Below are 19,611 nucleotides of genomic sequence, written 5' to 3'. Positions count from 1 at the left end.
AGTTAACTGGATCTTTACAATAACAAAGAAAGTTAACTGGATCTTTACAACAACAAAGAAAGTTAACTGGATCTTTACAATAACAAAGAAAGTTAACTGGATCTTTACAATAACAAAGAAAGTTAACTGGATCTTTACAATAACAAAGAAAGTTAACTGGATCTTTACAGTAACAAAGAAAGTTAACTGGATCTTTACAATAACAAAGAAAGTTAACTGGATCTTTACAATAACAAAGAAAGTTAACTGGATCTTTACAATAACAAAGAAAGTTAACTGGATCTTTACAGTAACAAAGAAAGTTAACTGGATCTTTACAATAACAAAGAAAGTTAACTGGATCTTTACAACAACAAAGAAAGTTAACTGGATCTTTACAACAACAAAGAAAGTTAACTGGATCTTTACAACAACAAAGAAAGTTAACTGGATCTTTACAGTAACAAAGAAAGTTAACTGGATCTTTACAATAACAAAGAAAGTTAACTGGATCTTTACAACAACAAAGAAAGTTAACTGGATCTTTACAACAACAAAGAAAGTTAACTGGATCTTTACAACAACAAAGAAAGTTAACTGGATCTTTACAATAACAAAGAAAGTTAACTGGATCTTTACAACAACAAAGAAAGTTAACTGGATCTTTACAATAACAGAGAAAGTTAACTGGATCTTTACAACAACAAAGAAAGTTAACTGGATCTTTACAACAACAAAGAAAGTTAACTGGATCTTTACAATAACAAAGAAAGTTAACTGGATCTTTACAATAACAAAGAAAGTTAACTGGATCTTTACAATAACAAAGAAAGTTAACTGGATCTTTACAATAACAAAGAAAGTTAACTGGATCTTTACAATAACAAAGAAAGTTAACTGGATCTTTACAATAACAAAGAAAGTTAACTGGATCTTTACAATAACAAAGAAAGTTAACTGGATCTTTACAATAACAAAGAAAGTTAACTGGATCTTTACAATAACAAAGAAAGTTAACTGGATCTTTACAACAACAAAGAAAGTTAACTGGATCTTTACAATAACAAAGAAAGTTAACTGGATCTTTACAATAACAAAGAAAGTTAACTGGATCTTTACAATAACAAAGAAAGTTAACTGGATCTTTACAGTAACAAAGAAAGTTAACTGGATCTTTACAATAACAAAGAAAGTTAACTGGATCTTTACAACAACAAAGAAAGTTAACTGGATCTTTACAATAACAAAGAAAGTTAACTGGATCTTTACAACAACAAAGAAAGTTAACTGGATCTTTACAACAACAAAGAAAGTTAACTGGATCTTTACAATAACAAAGAAAGTTAACTGGATCTTTACAACAACAAAGAAAGTTAACTGGATCTTTACAATAACAAAGAAAGTTAACTGGATCTTTACAACAACAAAGAAAGTTAACTGGATCTTTACAATAACAAAGAAAGTTAACTGGATCTTTACAACAACAAAGAAAGTTAACTGGATCTTTACAATAACAAAGAAAGTTAACTGGATCTTTACAATAACAAAGAAAGTTAACTGGATCTTTACAATAACAACAAAGAAAGTTAACTGGATCTTTACAATAACAAAGAAAGTTAACTGGATCTTTACAATAACAAAGAAAGTTAACTGGATCTTTACAACAACAAAGAAAGTTAACTGGATCTTTACAACAAAAGTTAACTGGATCTTTACAACAACAAAGAAAGTTAACTGGATCTTTACAATAACAAAGAAAGTTAACTGGATCTTTACAACAACAAAGAAAGTTAACTGGATCTTTACAATAACAAAGAAAGTTAACTGGATCTTTACAATAACAAAGAAAGTTAACTGGATCTTTACAACAACAAAGAAAGTTAACTGGATCTTTACAATAACAAAGAAAGTTAACTGGATCTTTACAATAACAAAGAAAGTTAACTGGATCTTTACAATAACAAAGAAAGTTAACTGGATCTTTACAACAACAAAGAAAGTTAACTGGATCTTTACAGTAACAAAGAAAGTTAACTGGATCTTTACAACTACAAAGAAAGTTAACTGGATCTTTACAATAACAAAGAAAGTTAACTGGATCTTTACAATAACAAAGAAAGTTAACTGGATCTTTACAATAACAAAGAAAGTTAACTGGATCTTTGCAACAACAAAGAAAGTTAACTGGATCTTTACAACAACAAAGAAAGTTAACTGGATCTTTACAATAACAAAGAAAGTTAACTGGATCTTTACAATAACAAAGAAAGTTAACTGGATCTTTACAATAACAAAGAAAGTTAACTGGATCTTTACAGTAACAAAGAAAGTTAACTGGATCTTTACAATAACAAAGAAAGTTAACTGGATCTTTACAACAACAAAGAAAGTTAACTGGATCTTTACAACAACAAAGAAAGTTAACTGGATCTTTACAATAACAAAGAAAGTTAACTGGATCTTTACAATAACAAAAGAAGTTAACTGGATCTTTACAACAACAAAGAAAGTTAACTGGATCTTTACAATAACAAAGAAAGTTAACTGGATCTTTACAATAACAAAGAAAGTTAACTGGATCTTTACAATAACAAAGAAAGTTAACTGGATCTTTACAATAACAAAGAAAGTTAACTGGATCTTTACAATAACAAAGAAAGTTAACTGGATCTTTGCAACAACAAAGAAAGTTAACTGGATCTTTACAACAACAAAGAAAGTTAACTGGATCTTTACAATAACAAAGAAAGTTAACTGGATCTTTACAATAACAAAGAAAGTTAACTGGATCTTTACAATAACAAAGAAAGTTAACTGGATCTTTACAACAACAAAGAAAGTTAACTGGATCTTTACAATAACAAAGAAAGTTAACTGGATCTTTACAACAACAAAGAAAGTTAACTGGATCTTTACAACAACAAAGAAAGTTAACTGGATCTTTACAATAACAAAGAAAGTTAACTGGATCTTTACAATAACAAAAGAAGTTAACTGGATCTTTACAACAACAAAGAAAGTTAACTGGATCTTTACAATAACAAAGAAAGTTAACTGGATCTTTACAATAACAAAGAAAGTTAACTGGATCTTTACAATAACAAAGAAAGTTAACTGGATCTTTACAATAACAAAGAAAGTTAACTGGATCTTTACAATAACAAAGAAAGTTAACTGGATCTTTACAATAACAAAGAAAGTTAACTGGATCTTTACAACAACAAAGAAAGTTAACTGGATCTTTACAATAACAAAGAAAGTTAACTGGATCTTTACAGTAACAAAGAAAGTTAACTGGATCTTTACAATAACAAAGAAAGTTAACTGGATCTTTACAATAACAAAGAAAGTTAACTGGATCTTTACAATAACAAAGAAAGTTAACTGGATCTTTACAATAACAAAGAAAGTTAACTGGATCTTTACAATAACAAAGAAAGTTAACTGGATCTTTACAATAACAAAGAAAGTTAACTGGATCTTTACAATAACAAAGAAAGTTAACTGGATCTTTACAACAACAAAGAAAGTTAACTGGATCTTTACAATAACAAAGAAAGTTAACTGGATCTTTACAATAACAAAGAAAGTTAACTGGATCTTTACAACAACAAAGAAAGTTAACTGGATCTTTACAATAACAAAGAAAGTTAACTGGATCTTTACAATAACAAAGAAAGTTAACTGGATCTTTACAATAACAAAGAAAGTTAACTGGATCTTTACAACAACAAAGAAAGTTAACTGGATCTTTACAATAACAAAGAAAGTTAACTTGATCTTTACAATAACAAAGAAAGTTAACTGGATCTTTACAACAACAAAGAAAGTTAACTGGATCTTTACAATAACAAAGAAAGTTAACTGGATCTTTACAACAACAAAGAAAGTTAACTGGATCTTTACAATAACAAAGAAAGTTAACTGGATCTTTACAATAACAAAGAAAGTTAACTGGATCTTTACAATAACAAAGAAAGTTAACTGGATCTTTACAATAACAAAGAAAGTTAACTGGATCTTTACAACAACAAAGAAAGTTAACTGGATCTTTACAATAACAAAGAAAGTTAACTGGATCTTTACAATAACAAAGAAAGTTAACTGGATCTTTACAATAACAAAGAAAGTTAACTGGATCTAATTTAACTCAGTTAAACTTCATCAGGTGAGTCACTTTGTAAAAAGGTGCTTCATCAAATACACATATTATTATTTTACTGTTTTGTAAACACACACATAAACACAGGTGTGTGTTTATGTGTGTGTCACCTCTGGCAGTGTGAGTGTGTCTTTTTGTGTTTCTGTGTCTGTGTGTGTCTTAGTTTGTTTGTGTGTCACCTCTCTGTCTGTACTGTGTGTAATTGTGTCTCTCTGTATGCGTGTGTCTGTGTGTGTCCCTCTGTGTGTGTGTGTCTGTGTAATTGTGTCTCTCTGTATGCGTGTGTCTGTGTGTGTCCCTCTGTGTGTGTGTGTGTCTGTGTGTGTCTCTGCGTGTGTGTGTGTGTGTGTGTCCCTCTCTCTGTGTGTGTGTGTGTGTGTGTGTGTGTGTGTCTGTATGCGTGTGTGTGTGTGTGAGTGTGGGTGTATGTGTGTGTGTCTGTATGCGTGTGTGTGAGTGTGTGTGTCACCTCTCGCCGTGTGCAGCAGTGTCTCCAGAATCACGCAGCACAGCGCGGCTCTGCTCAGCCACGTCCCCGGGCTCCACATGGTGTGTGTCGGCGTGTTAATCACCGCGTCCCTGTGTGTGTGTCCGCAGCTTCAGGCCTTCAGCACCAGACCCGGGTCCGGTTGGGTCCTGCTCATGGGCCCAGACCTCCACCGCGCACGGGCTCACGCCGCCTCCGCCCCGGGCTCCATTGTTGTAAAGTGCAGACAGACGCGTCCTCTCGGTGCTGGAGCTTCACTCTTCGGTCCCGGTGAGCTGACAGCCGCGCGCACGCTTCTCCATGAGCCCGGACCCCGGGACTCTTCAGAGGCGCGCACACAGGAAGTGGCAGAGGACCGAAAAAGCCCAGAGGCTCGATAATCACAGCGCTCAGAGCTGCGGCAGCGACTCTTTCCCAGATTCCGATGTTGTCTTTTCGGTTTGTTCCGTTTGAGTCCAGCTGGAGGCTCCGCCCCCCCCCCTCCAGGGAGCACGCGTTAACCCTTCACTGCTCCACCGCCGCACACCGCGGGGACGACGGACACCTAGCGGCCACAGGCTCCGCTGCACGGAGGCGCCGCTGCATGGAGGCTCCGCTGACAGGGGGACCAGAGGACCAGGGGACCAGAGGACCAGAGGACCAGGGTCCCGGGGTCCCAGAGGACCAGGGGACCAGAGGACCGGGGTCCCAGAGGACCGGGGTCCCACTCACAGAAAGCTGCTGAGATAAGAGATAATGATAAATGACCTGGACCCATGAGAACATCCACAGAGCTGCAGAAATAAAACACTCAAACCCACTGAACACAGATGCAAAACTAAAAATGGATCTTTATACATAAACAAACAGATCTGGACACTTAAGTGCAATAATTTAACTCTGTTTATTTACTGTTTACCTTCTGTATTTAACTCAGTTTATTTACTGTTTACCTTCTGTATTTAACTCTGTTTATTTACTGTTTACCTTCTGTATTAACTCTGTTTATTTACTGTTTACCTTCTGTATTTAACTCTGTTTATTTACTGTTTACCTTCTGTATTTAACTCTGTTTATTTACTGTTTACCTTCTGTATTAACTCTGTTTATTTACTGTTTACCTTCTGTATTAACTCTGTTTATTTACTGTTTACCTTCTGTATTAACTCAGTTTATTGTTTCTTATCCTGTATTTTTCACACCTTTGTTCCTTGTTTTCCCCGAAGGATCAGTAAAGACGAGTGTGAGTCTCTGAGTCTCTTTTATTTACAGAGGACGTGGAAACAAACAAAGCTGCTGAATAAACAACATAAACAACATAAACACCAGAAATCAGAAACTGCAGAAAGTGTTTTCCTGTGGAACAAAAAGGAGGCCGGAGGTGAACCGCTCAAGAACAACAACAACAAAGTGAAGAGCAGCTTCCTTTGTTTCAAAAACATCAAACCCGTGGAACCCTGGAGCAGGTCGTCTCCTCAGGGCGCCGTGGTGCCGGCCGGCCGGGTCAGGAGCTCCGAGGTCATGTCCCTGATGGTCCTGAGGGGGAGGCCGCTCAGCGCGCCGCGGTGCTCGGCCTTCAGCTCCATCAGAGCGTCCACGATCCTCTGCCGCCCCACGCCCGGGTGGCGCCGCGTCAGCTCCGACATCAGGGTGTCGAAGCTGCCCATGGTGCCAAAGTGCTGGGGCACGCACGTCCCCTTGGCTGTGGGCGAGATGCACACCACCGCCCTCTTCATGACGCTGGAGCTCAGCGGCGGCTGCTTCATCAGCTGCAGAGCGGAGGAAATCAACCCTGAAGCATTAAGGAACGTTTCTGCACGGGTGATTGTTACGCTGCGGAGGCGTGAAGAAGAAGACCTGAGAGAAGAGAAGCTCCAGTCTGTGGACACGGAGACGCTCGTGTTCTCACCTTTCCTGCACAGCTGCTGGAGTGGGTCAGCGTCTGGTCCGGTGAAGCCTCGCGCCCCCTGATGGAGGATGGGGCCCCCGGGGCCCCATTGATGTGCTCCACGTGCAGAGTACGGCCTTGAACGCAGCGGCCGTGCAGCTCTCTGGCTGCAGCCTCGGCAGGGCCACTGATCATCACCACGGCGACTCTAGAGCGCAGCCACAGAGACGGTCACTCACGTTCATGCGTCCACAGCTGCACGAAGACTTTCACCAACAACACGTGTTCTCACCTGAAGTCGCTCCTGAAAGCACAGACGCTGACTTCACACACGGGGTGCTTCTCAAACCACTGCATCACGTCACTCTGGCAAAGACACAGTGTGAGTTAAAGCCTGCGGCGCCCTCTGCTGGACGGGGACGGACACACACACACACACCTTTACTCCTGTCTTTAAAAGTTCATATCAAACGAGGTCAAAGCTTTAAACGATGAGTTAACCCTGAGTCAGAGTGATTCCTGTGAGTGACTGCAGTGTTTGTCACACACACACACACACACACACACACACACACACACACACACACACACACACACACACACACACACACACACACACACACACACACACACACACACACACACACACACACACACACACACACACACACACACACACACACACACACACACACACACACACACACACACACACACACACACACACACACACACACACACACACACACACACACACACACACACACACACACACACACACACACACTTCTGTGGAGTTCACTCTGAGGTGGTGATGTTTGGTGATGTTTGAGTCGTCAGCAGCAGAAAGTGTAAATTCTAATCTTTATGTGGACATTTGTCTTTGTCTTCACCACATACAAAAATAAAATCACACATTCATCCTCAAAGAAGAGTAAAGAGAATGAAATGTCATGACTTTGATATTGTAATTGTACTCAGTATGAATGCATTGGCAGCTCTGCAGCTCTGTCCTGAGGGCAGGTTTGAAACTCATTGTTTCTGTTTGGCTGTTTTAACCCCAGGCAGGCGTCATTACACCCGGACCTCTGTGCTGCCAGATAATAATAATAATAATAATAATAATAATAAAACAACATAATGATGAAAATAGCTCAGTACAGTAGGATTTGATGTGGCTGCTGGTGATGCAGCTACAGAAAATCCTACTGTACTGAGCTACTTTGCCTCCAGGCGACCAAACCATGGACTTATACTGTCACACAGCAGCTTTCTATCTGAGACCCTGAGAGACTTTGTTTTCTGTTCTTTAGAGTTCAGTTCTCCATCGCTGCATCGATCCTCATGTACACTGATGACTCACCTCTGTCACGCTGCTGGGCAGGTTGGACACACAGAGGACTGAGCTCTTCACCTCCTCACCCTCTGAAACAAACTCACCATCAGGGATTGGATCCAAACTGAAGTCAGAAATAATCTCCATGTGCAGCTGATCCCTGATCTGACCTCTGCTCTCCCCTGTTGGACCCGGTCCCCTCTCAGCAGCAGCTCCTGAAGGCTGCAGGTGTTCTTCTGCATCGTACCACGCCTCACCTGTGCTGAGCTCTTTACCTGCAGCTGCTGTCACAGGGACAACGGCACAGCTTTGACTTAATAAACTACTCCTCAGGTGGTTTTATGAAATGTGAGGCACGCCTTTGCTTACTCATCCTTTCTTCTGGCGTGTGTGATTCCTGGATAGCCCCTCCGTCCTGGGGGGCAGGAGGGGCAGGAGCTCTCTGGGCTTCTCTGTCCTCCATCTTCATCTGTTCGTCCTTTCTTTGGCTGTGCTGGAAATAAACAGGAGACACTGACTCTCACAGGCATCACGATGGTCTCTTAAACAGGAAATGTTGAATCTTCACATTTGTGTGTAATGTTGTCATCATGCAGTGACCTTTGAACTCCCAAATCTATTTTAGTGCCACATTTGAAGAAAAAAATCTGCATAAATGAGCTGAACACCAAAGCTGTTTAAAGTAAAGGCCAGATGAGGTTCAATGAGCAGCAGCAGGGCAGCACAGAGCTGCTCCAGGGTTTGGTTTGGTTTGTGCTCTTCCTTGAGTCTCTGCGTGGACTCGTACCTGGCAGCCGTTTCTGCTCCATCCACTCTCTCCACCTGGTGACTGAGGCTTCTGAGGCTGCTGGGAGCTGCTTGGGTTCACAACAGACAACATTAAAGTGTGTAGAGAGTCAAGTCTTTTAAAACTGTGTCACTTTAGACACACACACACGTCTGCGCTCACTTACCCAGATGGAACATTATCCAGAACATCACCAACGACCTGAAAACAAGAAAACCAGAGCATCATTCACAGCTGTGGGGAAACATCTGAGGAGTTGAGACTTTACGGAGTCTCACCTGTGCGCGGACGACGCTGGCTCCTGTGGTCTCCTCTGCCAGGATCTTATCCCTCATCCGATTACAGTCAGACTCCAGGTTCTGTAGAACACTTGAAATGTTTGGACTAAAGAGAGGAAGGAAAATACAAGTCAAGAGCAGCTGCATGAGTCCCACTGTGACAGAGACTCTGTGTGTGTGTGTGTGTGTGTGTATCTGAAACATCACCTTCTCCTTTTCTCTTGAGCCGCCTTGAGTTTGATGAACTCCTGAAACATTAAAGAGGTTGTGTCACGTTCTGCTGGAGGCGTTTTAATGATGGCTCTGTGGATGAGCCTTACCTCAGCGAGATAGTCCAGATCAGACATGTGGACCTCAGTAATGACGTGCTTGTCAGCGGTTTCAGGACCCTCAGTCTGAGTGCCGGCTGACTTTACCAGCGTGGGCTCAGTGCCCACCCTATGGTCACAGGTGGTGACGCAGGGCACGGGGGAGGTGCTCTTCTCTGCAGTGTTCCCATGGATGACGGGCCGATCAGACTTTAAGGTCTCACAGTTGTCCGTCGGTGCTTCAGTATCAGTGGTGACTGCACCTGAGTGGGCCACGCTGTTATGTGCTGTCATCACTTTACTGGTCACACAGGCGAGGATGCTCTCATCGTTCTCCATGATGCTGTGGAAGCTTTCGCTCTGACTCTCAAAGCTTAAGCCCGCCTCATCGTCACCTGCAGGGCGGTCATTACCACCGACCGTGTGATCACGACCGCCTGCCACAGCCGGGGTCAGAGCAGAGCTGACGCGCTCCTGGATGATCGTCCTGTCACAGCGCTCTGTATCATCCATGTGGATACTGTCGAAGCTGTAGTACTGAGAGGACGTGTCTCTGTCCCCTGTGGGCCGTTCAGACCTGGAACAGGAAACCAAGTTCTCATAACAGTAACATTCACACTGACGAGGAGGAAAAATAACGGCTGCATCCTCACGGTGACGGACTGACGCTCATGTGTGCTGCTGGACCTCTGGACACGGCTGCACTGCTGCTCCACACGTGACACGACGGCCGTGGCTCCTTCAGATGCGACGAACCCTGAAAACAGATACGGAATTCATCTTTTTGAGGACATTTTGCACAGCAGCGTTTAAATACAGAGAACAGTGTTTGTACCGTCACTGTGTGGACCTGCTGATGGTTCGGTCCGCGTGTTCTGGACCCGTCTCCACTGGTGCTGCAGCCCAGCAGGGTCAAAGTCTCCCTGAGGTTGTTGTGAAGCATCTCCAAGTCTAGATGTGGACGAACGAGAGGAACAAACACAACTGTACAGTGAAGCTTCTCTAGGAGGAAAGTTTTCTCTCATAAAAAACACATTTAGCTCTTAAAGAGCGTCATTGGCAGCGTCTCAGCGTCTCACCGGATCTGTAGGTCGTCGCTCCTGACGCTGAACATCTGACAACAACAGTTTCAATAATCAGTCACTGGAAAAAGATCAAACAGCGAATCATTGGATGTAACGTGTCGTTTACTGTGACACAGGCGTCGAACTCCTCCGGGTCGCCGTCGGCTGCGTGGGATAGAAACTTTCGATATCTGCAGGTGAATAAAACGGTCACATCAGCGTTTCCTCTGTGCAGCTGTGAGAAGAGAACGAGCGGGTCAACAGACTTACACTTGACATAAACGTGGTGCCGAGACAGTTCCAGGAGAGGATGTCTGTGCAGGAACTGGTTAAAGCCTCCGTCAGCTGGGAGAAACCAAAACACGTCAGTGACTCATCACCTTTAAATGAATGAATCCAAAATGACCGTCCCTGAATTACACGATGATGGGAACGCTATTAGGATTAGATTCAATCAACACAACTTTGAAACAATACTAGTATAAAAAACATCAACAACACATCTGAGAGAAAGAGAACCGCTAACGTTGTAACGTAACACCAGCGTAGCCACGGTTTAGTTTATGTGAGACAATTAACACAACTGTGTCTCCAGTCGGACGCCGTTCTCTGGTTTTATCTCTATCCTGATCGATCTGGTCCGACGCAGTTTCAGGTCTTTTCCTGGTGCTTTTACTGACGATCGTCACCGAAGTGGAAGTGGAATTAATGTACAAACTTAAGAAGAATCTCCAGGTAAATTTCATAGTTGATGAACATTTCTGTGTCAGATCAGTAAAATAAAGTGATGTTGATGAGAGAAAGCAGTCAGAACGTTTGGTGGTTTACATTCAAATGGAAATGAAGAAGACTTTACGCTTTATTTTGGAGCTGTTAAAGCATGGGCTTTTATTGTGAAGGACTGAAGTTTGGTCCTGGATGTTAGGACAACATTGATGGACTTTTGTTGTGAAGGACTGAAGTTTGGACAACATTGATGTGCTTTTATTGTGAAGGACTGAAGTTTGAACAACATTGATGTGCTTTTATTGTGAAGGACTGAAGTTTGAACAACATTGATGGGCTTTTATTTTGAAGGACTGAAGTTTGGACAACATTGATGGACTTTTATTGTGAAGGACTGAAGTTTGGACAACATTGATGTGCTTTTATTGTGAAGGAGCAGCAGCTCCAGTGTTTACAGAGAGGAGATCTAAAGGGTTAGCACACGGCTAACTCAGCGTGTTAGCGTATTAGCGCGTTAGCGTCCTGTTGAGCGCTCTGGTCACACAAAGATCAATGAAAACAATATAAATTTACGAAGTGAAGAAGTTTGACTTTAGTTTGAAAACATTCATGACCTCTAAACATGACACCATCATTTATGTTTGGAGGTAAACAGAAACTTTGACGGAGTTTAACTGATGGAGATAAAAGCGTTGCTCCTTTGAGACAAACGCACCTTGAATGATGGTTCTGTCCTCTGGAGTCAAACTCAGGTACCAGCCCAGCAGCCTCTGGTCCGTCAGGGCCAGGAAATTATGAGCTTCCACCAAATCATAGATCGACCTGTAAACAGAACACAGGGGAGTTTCTGCGTGTGCGTCACCACGGCCATGTTATCATGCAGACGGGTGGGGGGGGGGGGGGGCTGCACACCTGTCCAGCCACTGCTTCCTGCGCTCCTCTGTTGAAGAACAAACCACAGTCAGAGGAACAAAGGAGTTCAGTGTAACAGTTATATTAGTGTGACTCACAGAATCAGTGTTACACTCATCCATGTGCACCTCTGAGCTGACGTTGAGTCCACACTTCTGTCCTGTGCAGTAACAGTAACTCACTCTGACTGGGCTTCTCCACCATGTTGTGATAGCAGGGGACGCCCCTGGAGGGCAGCACCAGGCCCAGGGGCGAGTACTCCGAGTACAGGGCCCGAGGAGCAGGGGTCCTCACAGGCTCGTAGGGGGCAGAGAGCGGGCAACCGGGCCACGGCGTCTGAAACAGACACATCAGCGTTATTATCAGGGTCACACACACTCTTCACAGTGTTATCAGGGTCACACACTCTTCACAGTGTTATCAGGGTCACACACTCTTCACAGTGTTATCAGGGTCACACACACTCTTCACAGTGAGCAGTGTTATCAGGGTCACACACTCTTCACAGTGTTATCAGGGTCACACACACTCTTCACAGTGAGCAGTGTTATCAGGGTCACACACTCTTCACAGTGTTATCAGGGTCACACACACTCTTCACAGTGAGCAGTGTTATCAGGGTCACACACTCTTCACAGTGTTATCAGGGTCACACACTCTTCACAGTGTTATCAGGGTCACACACACTCTTCACAGTGTTATCAGGGTCACACACACTCTTCACAGTGTTATCAGGGTCACACACACTCTTCACAGTGTTATCAGGGTCACACACACTCTTCACAGTGTTATCAGGGTCACACACTCTTCACAGTGTTATCAGGGTCACACACACTCTTCACAGTGTTATCAGGGTCACACACACTCTTCACAGTGTTATCAGGGTCACACACTCTTCACAGTGAGCAGTGTTATCAGGGTCACACACTCTTCACAGTGAGCAGTGTTATCAGGGTCACACACACTCTTCACAGTGTTATCAGGGTCACACACTCTTCACAGTGAGCAGTGTTATCAGGGTCACACACTCTTCACAGTGTTATCAGGGTCACACACACTCTTCACAGTGAGCAGTGTTATCAGGGTCACACACACTCTTCACAGTGTTATCAGGGTCACACACACTCTTCACAGTGAGCAGTGTTATCAGGGTCACACACTCTTCACAGTGTTATCAGGGTCACACACACTCTTCACAGTGAGCAGTGTTATCAGGGTCACACACTCTTCACAGTGAGCAGTGTTATCAGGGTCACACACTCTTCACAGTGAGCAGTGTTATCAGGGTCACACACGCTTCACAGTGTTATCAGGGTCACACACACTCCACAGTGTTATCAGGGTCACACACACTCTTCACAGTTAGCAGTGTTATCAGGGTCACACACACTCTTCACAGTTAGCAGTGTTATCAGGGTCACACACTCTTCACAGTGAGCAGTGTTATCAGGGTCACACACACTCTTCACAGTTAGCAGTGTTATCAGGGTCACACACACTCTTCACAGTGAGCAGTGTTATCAGGGTCACACACACTCTTCACAGTGTTATCAGGGTCACACACACTCTTCACAGTGTTATCAGGGTCACACACTCTTCACAGTGTTATCAGGGTCACACACTCTTCACAGTGTTATCAGGGTCACACACTCTTCACAGTGAGCAGTGTTATCAGGGTCACACACTCTTCACAGTGTTATCAGGGTCACACACTCTTCACAGTGTTATCAGGGTCACACACACTCTTCACAGTGAGCAGTGTTATCAGGGTCACACACTCTTCACAGTGAGCAGGTGGATAAAGTGTCCGCAGCACAGGGAGAACAACATTAACACTCCAGAGTCCACTGTCACCTTACGGTACGTTACCGTACGTTACGGTTCGTTACCTTACGTTAGGTCACCTTACTTTACGTTACCTTACAGCACCATATGTTACGTTACCTTACAGCACCATATGTTACGTTACGGTACGCTACCTTATGGTACGCTACGTTACCTCACCTTGCGTTACGTTACCTTACGGTACATCACGTTACGTTACCTCACCTTACGTTATGGTACGCTACATTACCTCACCTTACGTTACCTTACTTTATGGTACGCTACATTACCTCACCTTACGTTACGTTACCTCACCTTACGTTACCTTACTTATGGTACGCTACGTTACCTCACCTTACGTTACCTTACTTTATGGTACGCTACATTACCTCACCTTACGTTACGTTACCTCACCTTACGTTACCTTACTTTATGGTACGCTACATTACCTCACCCTACGTTACCTTACTTTATGGTACGCTACATTACCTCACCTTACGTTACGTTACCTCACCTTACGTTACTTTATGGTACGCTACATTACCTCACCTTACGTTACCTTACTTTATGGTACGCTACATTACCTCACCTTACGTTACCTTACTTTATGGTACGCTACATTACCTCACCTTACGTTACGTTACCTCACCTTACGTTACCTTACTTTATGGTACGCTACATTACCTCACCTTACGTTACCTTACTTTATGGTACGCTACATTACCTCACCTTACGTTACCTTACTTTATCGTACGCTACGTTACCTCACCTTACGTTACCTTACGTTGTGGTACGCTACGTTACCTCACCTTACGTTACCTTACTTTATGGTACGCTACATTACCCCACCTTACGTTACCTTACGTTATGGTACGCTACGTTACCTCACCTTACGTTACCTTACGTTATGGTACGCTACGTTACCTCACCTTACCTTACTTTATGGTACGCTACGTTACCTTACGTTACCTTACTTTATGGTACGCTACATTACCTCACCTTACGTTACCTTACGTTATGGTACGCTACGTTACCTCACCTTACGTTATGGTACGCTACATTACCTCACCTTACGTTACCTTACCTTACGTTACCTTACTTTATGGTACGCTACGTTACCTCACCTTACGTTACCTTACCTTACGTTACCTTACTTTATGGTACGCTACGTTACCTCACCTTACGTTATGGTACGCTACATTACCTCACCTTACGTTACCTTACTTTATGGTACGCTACATTACCTCACCTTACGTTACCTTACTTTATGGTACGCTACATTACCTCACCTTACGTTACCTTACTTTATGGTACGCTACATTACCTCACCTTACGTTACCTTACTTTATGGTACGCTACATTACCTCACCTTACGTTACGTTACCTCACCTTACGTTACCTTACTTTATGGTACGCTACATTACCTCACCTTACGTTACCTTACTTTATGGTACGCTACGTCACCTCACCTTGCGTTACGTTACCTTACGTAAGGAAGCTTCTTCTACAGAAAGGGGGAAGTCACTTACTTTGGCTCCACAGTCTTTTAATCTGACCCAATAATCTCAGTGTTCCAGTTTCTAAATGTATTTATTCTTGTGTAGTGTTCCTATTTATCGAGTCCCCCTTAATTATATAATATATTAAAAAAATATATAAATGAATTATATGAATATATAAAAACACAAGAAATGTATTAATTAATTAATTACATGAGATCATCTAATGTTGAAAACTCACTCTGAACACGTGAAGAACAGCCATAAACTTTATTTTAATTATTTTTCATGGATTGATTTCAGTCACACTTCCGTTAAAACACATAAATATTATATAAATACAGATTTATTAAATTAAATCTGTGGTGTTTTATGACAGGACTTTAAGCGGATTCACCGAAGCTGAAACACACGAGTGAGACCGGGAAAAGCGCGGGAAATTTAAACAAAACAACATTTAAACGTTAACGTTAAACTCACCTGCTGCACTTAAACGTCTTTAGTTTGAATATTTAATAAAATAACTCTTTAACGTTAAACTCACCTGCTGCATTTAAACGTCTTTAGTTTGAATATTTAATAAAATAACTCTTTAACGTTAAACTCACCTGCTGCACTTAAACGTCTTTAGTTTGAATATTTAATAAAATAACTCTTTAATGTTAAACTCACCTGCTGCACTTAAACGTCTTTAGTTTGAATATTTAATAAAATAACTCTTTAATGTTAAACTCACCATCTGCACTTAAACGTCTTTAGTTTGAATATTTAATAAAATAACACTTAAACGTTAATGTTAAACTCACCTGCTGCATTTAAACGTCTTTAGTTTGAGTGTTTAACGGAAAACCGTGGACGGACTTGAGCTCGAGCGTCGCTCTTGCTAACGGCTAATTAACGGTCACGGCGGACTCATCACGGCGGCCTCATCACCGCGGCCTCATCACGGCGGACTCATCACCGCGGACTCATCACGGCGGACTCATCACCGCGGACTCATCACCGCGGCCTCATCACCGCGGACTCATCACCGCGGACTCATCCGCTCATTAAACTGATTGGAAACCAGTGTGTCGTGTTTCCAGAGCAGCCGCAGCACCGCCAACGGTCCCGGTACTACTTTCTAGTGAAAGTAGTTCCAACAACAGAGTTTCTGTAATTTAAAGTTAAACTCGTAAATGTTTAAAGTTACAGGATTTTATTCCACAAGAGTCCGAGAAGTTTAATAATTCATTATTAAATATTAAAAATAAAGCTCTGACCTGCCAACTGGTTAGTCCCCACATTCAGCTACAGGAGGCTAAAGTAGCACCAGTTAGTTAGCCGGACAGTTAGCCTGACAGTTAGCCTGAGTGTTAATCTGATAGTTAGCCTGATAGTTAGCCTGAGTGTTAATCTGATAGTTAGCCTGATAGTTAGCCTGATAGTCTGATAGTTAGCCTGATAGTCTGATAGTTAGTCAGACAGTTAGCCTGATAGTTAGTCTGATAGTTAGCCTGTTAGCCTGATAGTTAGTCTAAGAGTTAGGCTGATAGTTAGACTGACAGTTAGCCTGATAGTTAGCCTGACAGTTAGCCTGATAGTCTGATAGTTAGCCTGACAGTTAGTCTAAGAGTTAGGCTGATAGTTAGACTGACAGTTAGCCTGATAGTTAGCCTGACAGTTAGCCTGATAGTCTGATAGTTAGCCTGACAGTTAGCCTGATAGTCTGATAGTTAGTCTGACAGTTAGCCTGAGTGTTAATCTGATAGTTAGCCTGATAGTTAGCTTGACAGTTAGCCTGATAGTCTGATAGTTAGCCTGACTGTTAGCCTGATAGTCTGATAGTTAGTCTGACAGTTAGCCTGATAGTTAGTCTGATAGTTAGCCTGTTAGCCTGATAGTTAGTCTAAGAGTTAGGCTGATAGTTAGACTGACAGTTAGCCTGATAGTTAGCCTGACAGTTAGCCTGATAGTCTGATAGTTAGCCTGATAGTTAGACTGACAGTTAGTCTGATAGTCTGACAGTTAGCCTGACAGTTAGCCTAATAGTTAGTCTGATAGTTAGCCTGACAGTTAGTCTGACAGTTAGCCTGATAGTTAGCCTGACAGTTAGTCTGACAGTTAGCCTGATAGTTAGTCTGATAGTTAGCCTGACTGTTAGCCTGACAATTAGCCTGACAGTTAGCCTGACAGTTAGCCTGATAGTTAGTCAGTTAGCCTGATAGTTACCCTGATTGTCTGATAACTAGCCTGACAGTTAGCATGATAGCCTGACAGTTAGTCTGATAGTTAGTCTGACAGTTAGCCTGACAGTTAGACTGACAGTTAGCCTGACAGTTAGACTGATAGTCTGATAGTTAGACTGACAGTTAGTCTGATAGTCTGACAGTTAGCCTGACAGTTAGCCTGATAGTTAGTCTGATAGTTAGCCTGACAGTTAGTCTGACAGTTAGCCTGATAGTTAGTCTGACTGTTAGCCTGACAATTAGCCTGACAGTTAGCCTGGTAGATAGCCTGACAGTTACCCTGATAGTTACCCTGACAGTTAGTCTGACAGTTAGCCTGACAGTCTGATAGTTACCCTGACAGTTAGTCTGACAGTTAGCCTGATAGTGTGATAGTTAGTCTGATAGTTAGTCTGATAGTTAGTCTGACAGTTAGCCTGACAGTCTGATAGTTACCCTGATAGTTAGCCTGACAGTTAGTCTGACAGTTAGCCTGATAGTTAGCCTGATAGTGTGATAGTTAGTCTGACAGTTAGCCTGATAGCCTGACAGTTAGCCTGATAGTTAGCCTGACAGTTAGCCTGACAGTTAACCTGATAGTTAGCCTGACAGTTAGCCTGATAGTTAGCCTGACAGTTAGCCTGATAGTTAGCCTGACAGTTAGCCTGACAGTTAGCCTGACAGTTAGCCTGACAGTTAGCCTGACCCAGAGGTTTCCATCGTACAGAGTGACAAAATGCGTCATTTACACAAATTAATCATTTTTAATCAGAATCAGAAATACTTAAATAATCCGGGGAAATCATTTTTATTATTTACAGTGAATCATCGTGATCGTCGTGTTATGTTATTATTTACAGTGAATCATCGTGATCGTCGTGTTATGTTATTATTTACAGTGAATCATCGTGATCATCGTGTGATGTTGTTATTTACAGTGAATCATCGTGTGATGTTGTTATTTACAGTGAATCATCGTGATCGTCGTGTGATGTTGATATTTACAGTGAATCATCGTGATCGTCGTGTGATGTTATTATTTACAGTGAATCATCGTGATCGTCGTGTGATGTTATTATTTACAGTGAATCATCGTGTGATGTTGTTATTTACAGTGAATCATCGTGATCGTCGTGTGATGTTGATATTTACAGTGAATCATCGTGATCGTCGTGTGATGTTATTATTTACAGTGAATCATCGTGATCATGTGTGATGTTGATATTTACAGTGAATCATCGTGATCATCGTGTGATGTTATTATTTACAGTGAATCATCGTGATCATGTGTGATGTTGATATTTACAGTGAATCATCGTGATCGTCGTGTGATGTTGATATTTACAGTGAATCATCGTGATCATCGTGTGATGTTATTATTTACAGTGAATCATCGTGATCGTCGTGTGATGTTGTTATTTACAGTGAATCATCGTGATCGTCGTGTGATGTTGATATTTACAGTGAATCATCGTGATCATCGTGTGATGTTATTATTTACAGTGAATCATCGTGATCGTCGTGTGATGTTATTATTTACAGTGAATCATCGTGATCGTCGTGTGATGTTATTATTTACAGTGAATCATCGTGATCGTCGTGTGATGTTGTTATTTACAGTGAATCATCGTGATCGTCGTGTGATGTTATTATTTACAGTGAATCATCGTGATCGTCGTGTGATGTTATTATTTACAGTGAATCATCGTGATCGTCGTGTGATGTTATTATTTACAGTGAATCATCGTGATCATGTGTGATGTTATTATTTACAGAGAATCATCGTGATCATCGTGTGTGATCATCGTGTGTGATCATCGTGTTATATTCACGTTATCGTCCGATAGAAAAAACAAATATGAGCCAGAAACCAGTTCATCTTTCACCAAACTCATTCATGTGAATGAATGAATCAGAAACATCACTGACGTGGTTTAAAACACATGTTTATATGTTTATATATTTATATTTATAAAATAATTTCTCTTCTCTGCAGAGCGGCTGAAAGTGTAGTAGTCTGATGTGAAGGGTTTCCTTTTAAAATGTATTAACATTTAAATATATACACTTAAATCAATTCCATGTATTTATGTATTGATTTAAATTCATTTTAATGTTTATTCATGTTTATTTTTAAGAATGTGAAGTTCTGTTCTGTTCCCTTTCCAGCAGCAT

At 41.7% G+C, this 19,611-nt stretch overlaps 2 protein-coding genes across 2 annotated transcripts in view; both read right to left on the bottom strand.

Annotated features, from left to right (window-relative positions):
- Nucleotides 1-5,060, bottom strand: part of itgb5 (integrin, beta 5) — a 42,456-nt gene extending 37,396 nt beyond the window's left edge. Inside the window, exon 1 of the mRNA XM_083921834.1 lies at nt 4,611-5,060. Within this exon, the coding sequence (XP_083777960.1) occupies nt 4,611-4,689 (79 nt within the window). The 5' untranslated portion in view covers nt 4,690-5,060. The remainder of the gene's footprint in view (nt 1-4,610) is intronic.
- Nucleotides 5,061-6,004: 944 nt separating this feature from the next.
- Nucleotides 6,005-13,937, bottom strand: rbm44 (RNA binding motif protein 44; the record flags this gene model as incomplete). The annotated part of the gene is made up of 18 exons (XM_083921128.1): nt 6,005-6,376; nt 6,517-6,703; nt 6,788-6,861; nt 7,859-8,115; nt 8,201-8,324; nt 8,619-8,685; nt 8,785-8,819; nt 8,897-9,002; nt 9,104-9,144; nt 9,217-9,781; nt 9,868-9,961; nt 10,055-10,155; nt 10,284-10,318; nt 10,396-10,613; nt 11,710-11,816; nt 11,907-11,934; nt 12,089-12,242; nt 13,926-13,937. 18 exons carry the CDS (start codon nt 13,935-13,937, stop codon nt 6,083-6,085), a joined length of 2,499 nt encoding a protein of 832 aa, XP_083777254.1. The 3' UTR covers nt 6,005-6,082.
- Between the last annotated feature and the right edge of the window lie 5,674 nt (nt 13,938-19,611).

The sequence above is a fragment of the Echiichthys vipera genome (assembly GCF_963691815.1).
Source record: "Echiichthys vipera genome assembly, chromosome: 10".
NCBI classification, from domain to species: Eukaryota; Metazoa; Chordata; class Actinopteri; order Perciformes; family Trachinidae; genus Echiichthys; species Echiichthys vipera.
This window is presented reverse-complemented; position numbering and strand designations above follow the sequence as displayed.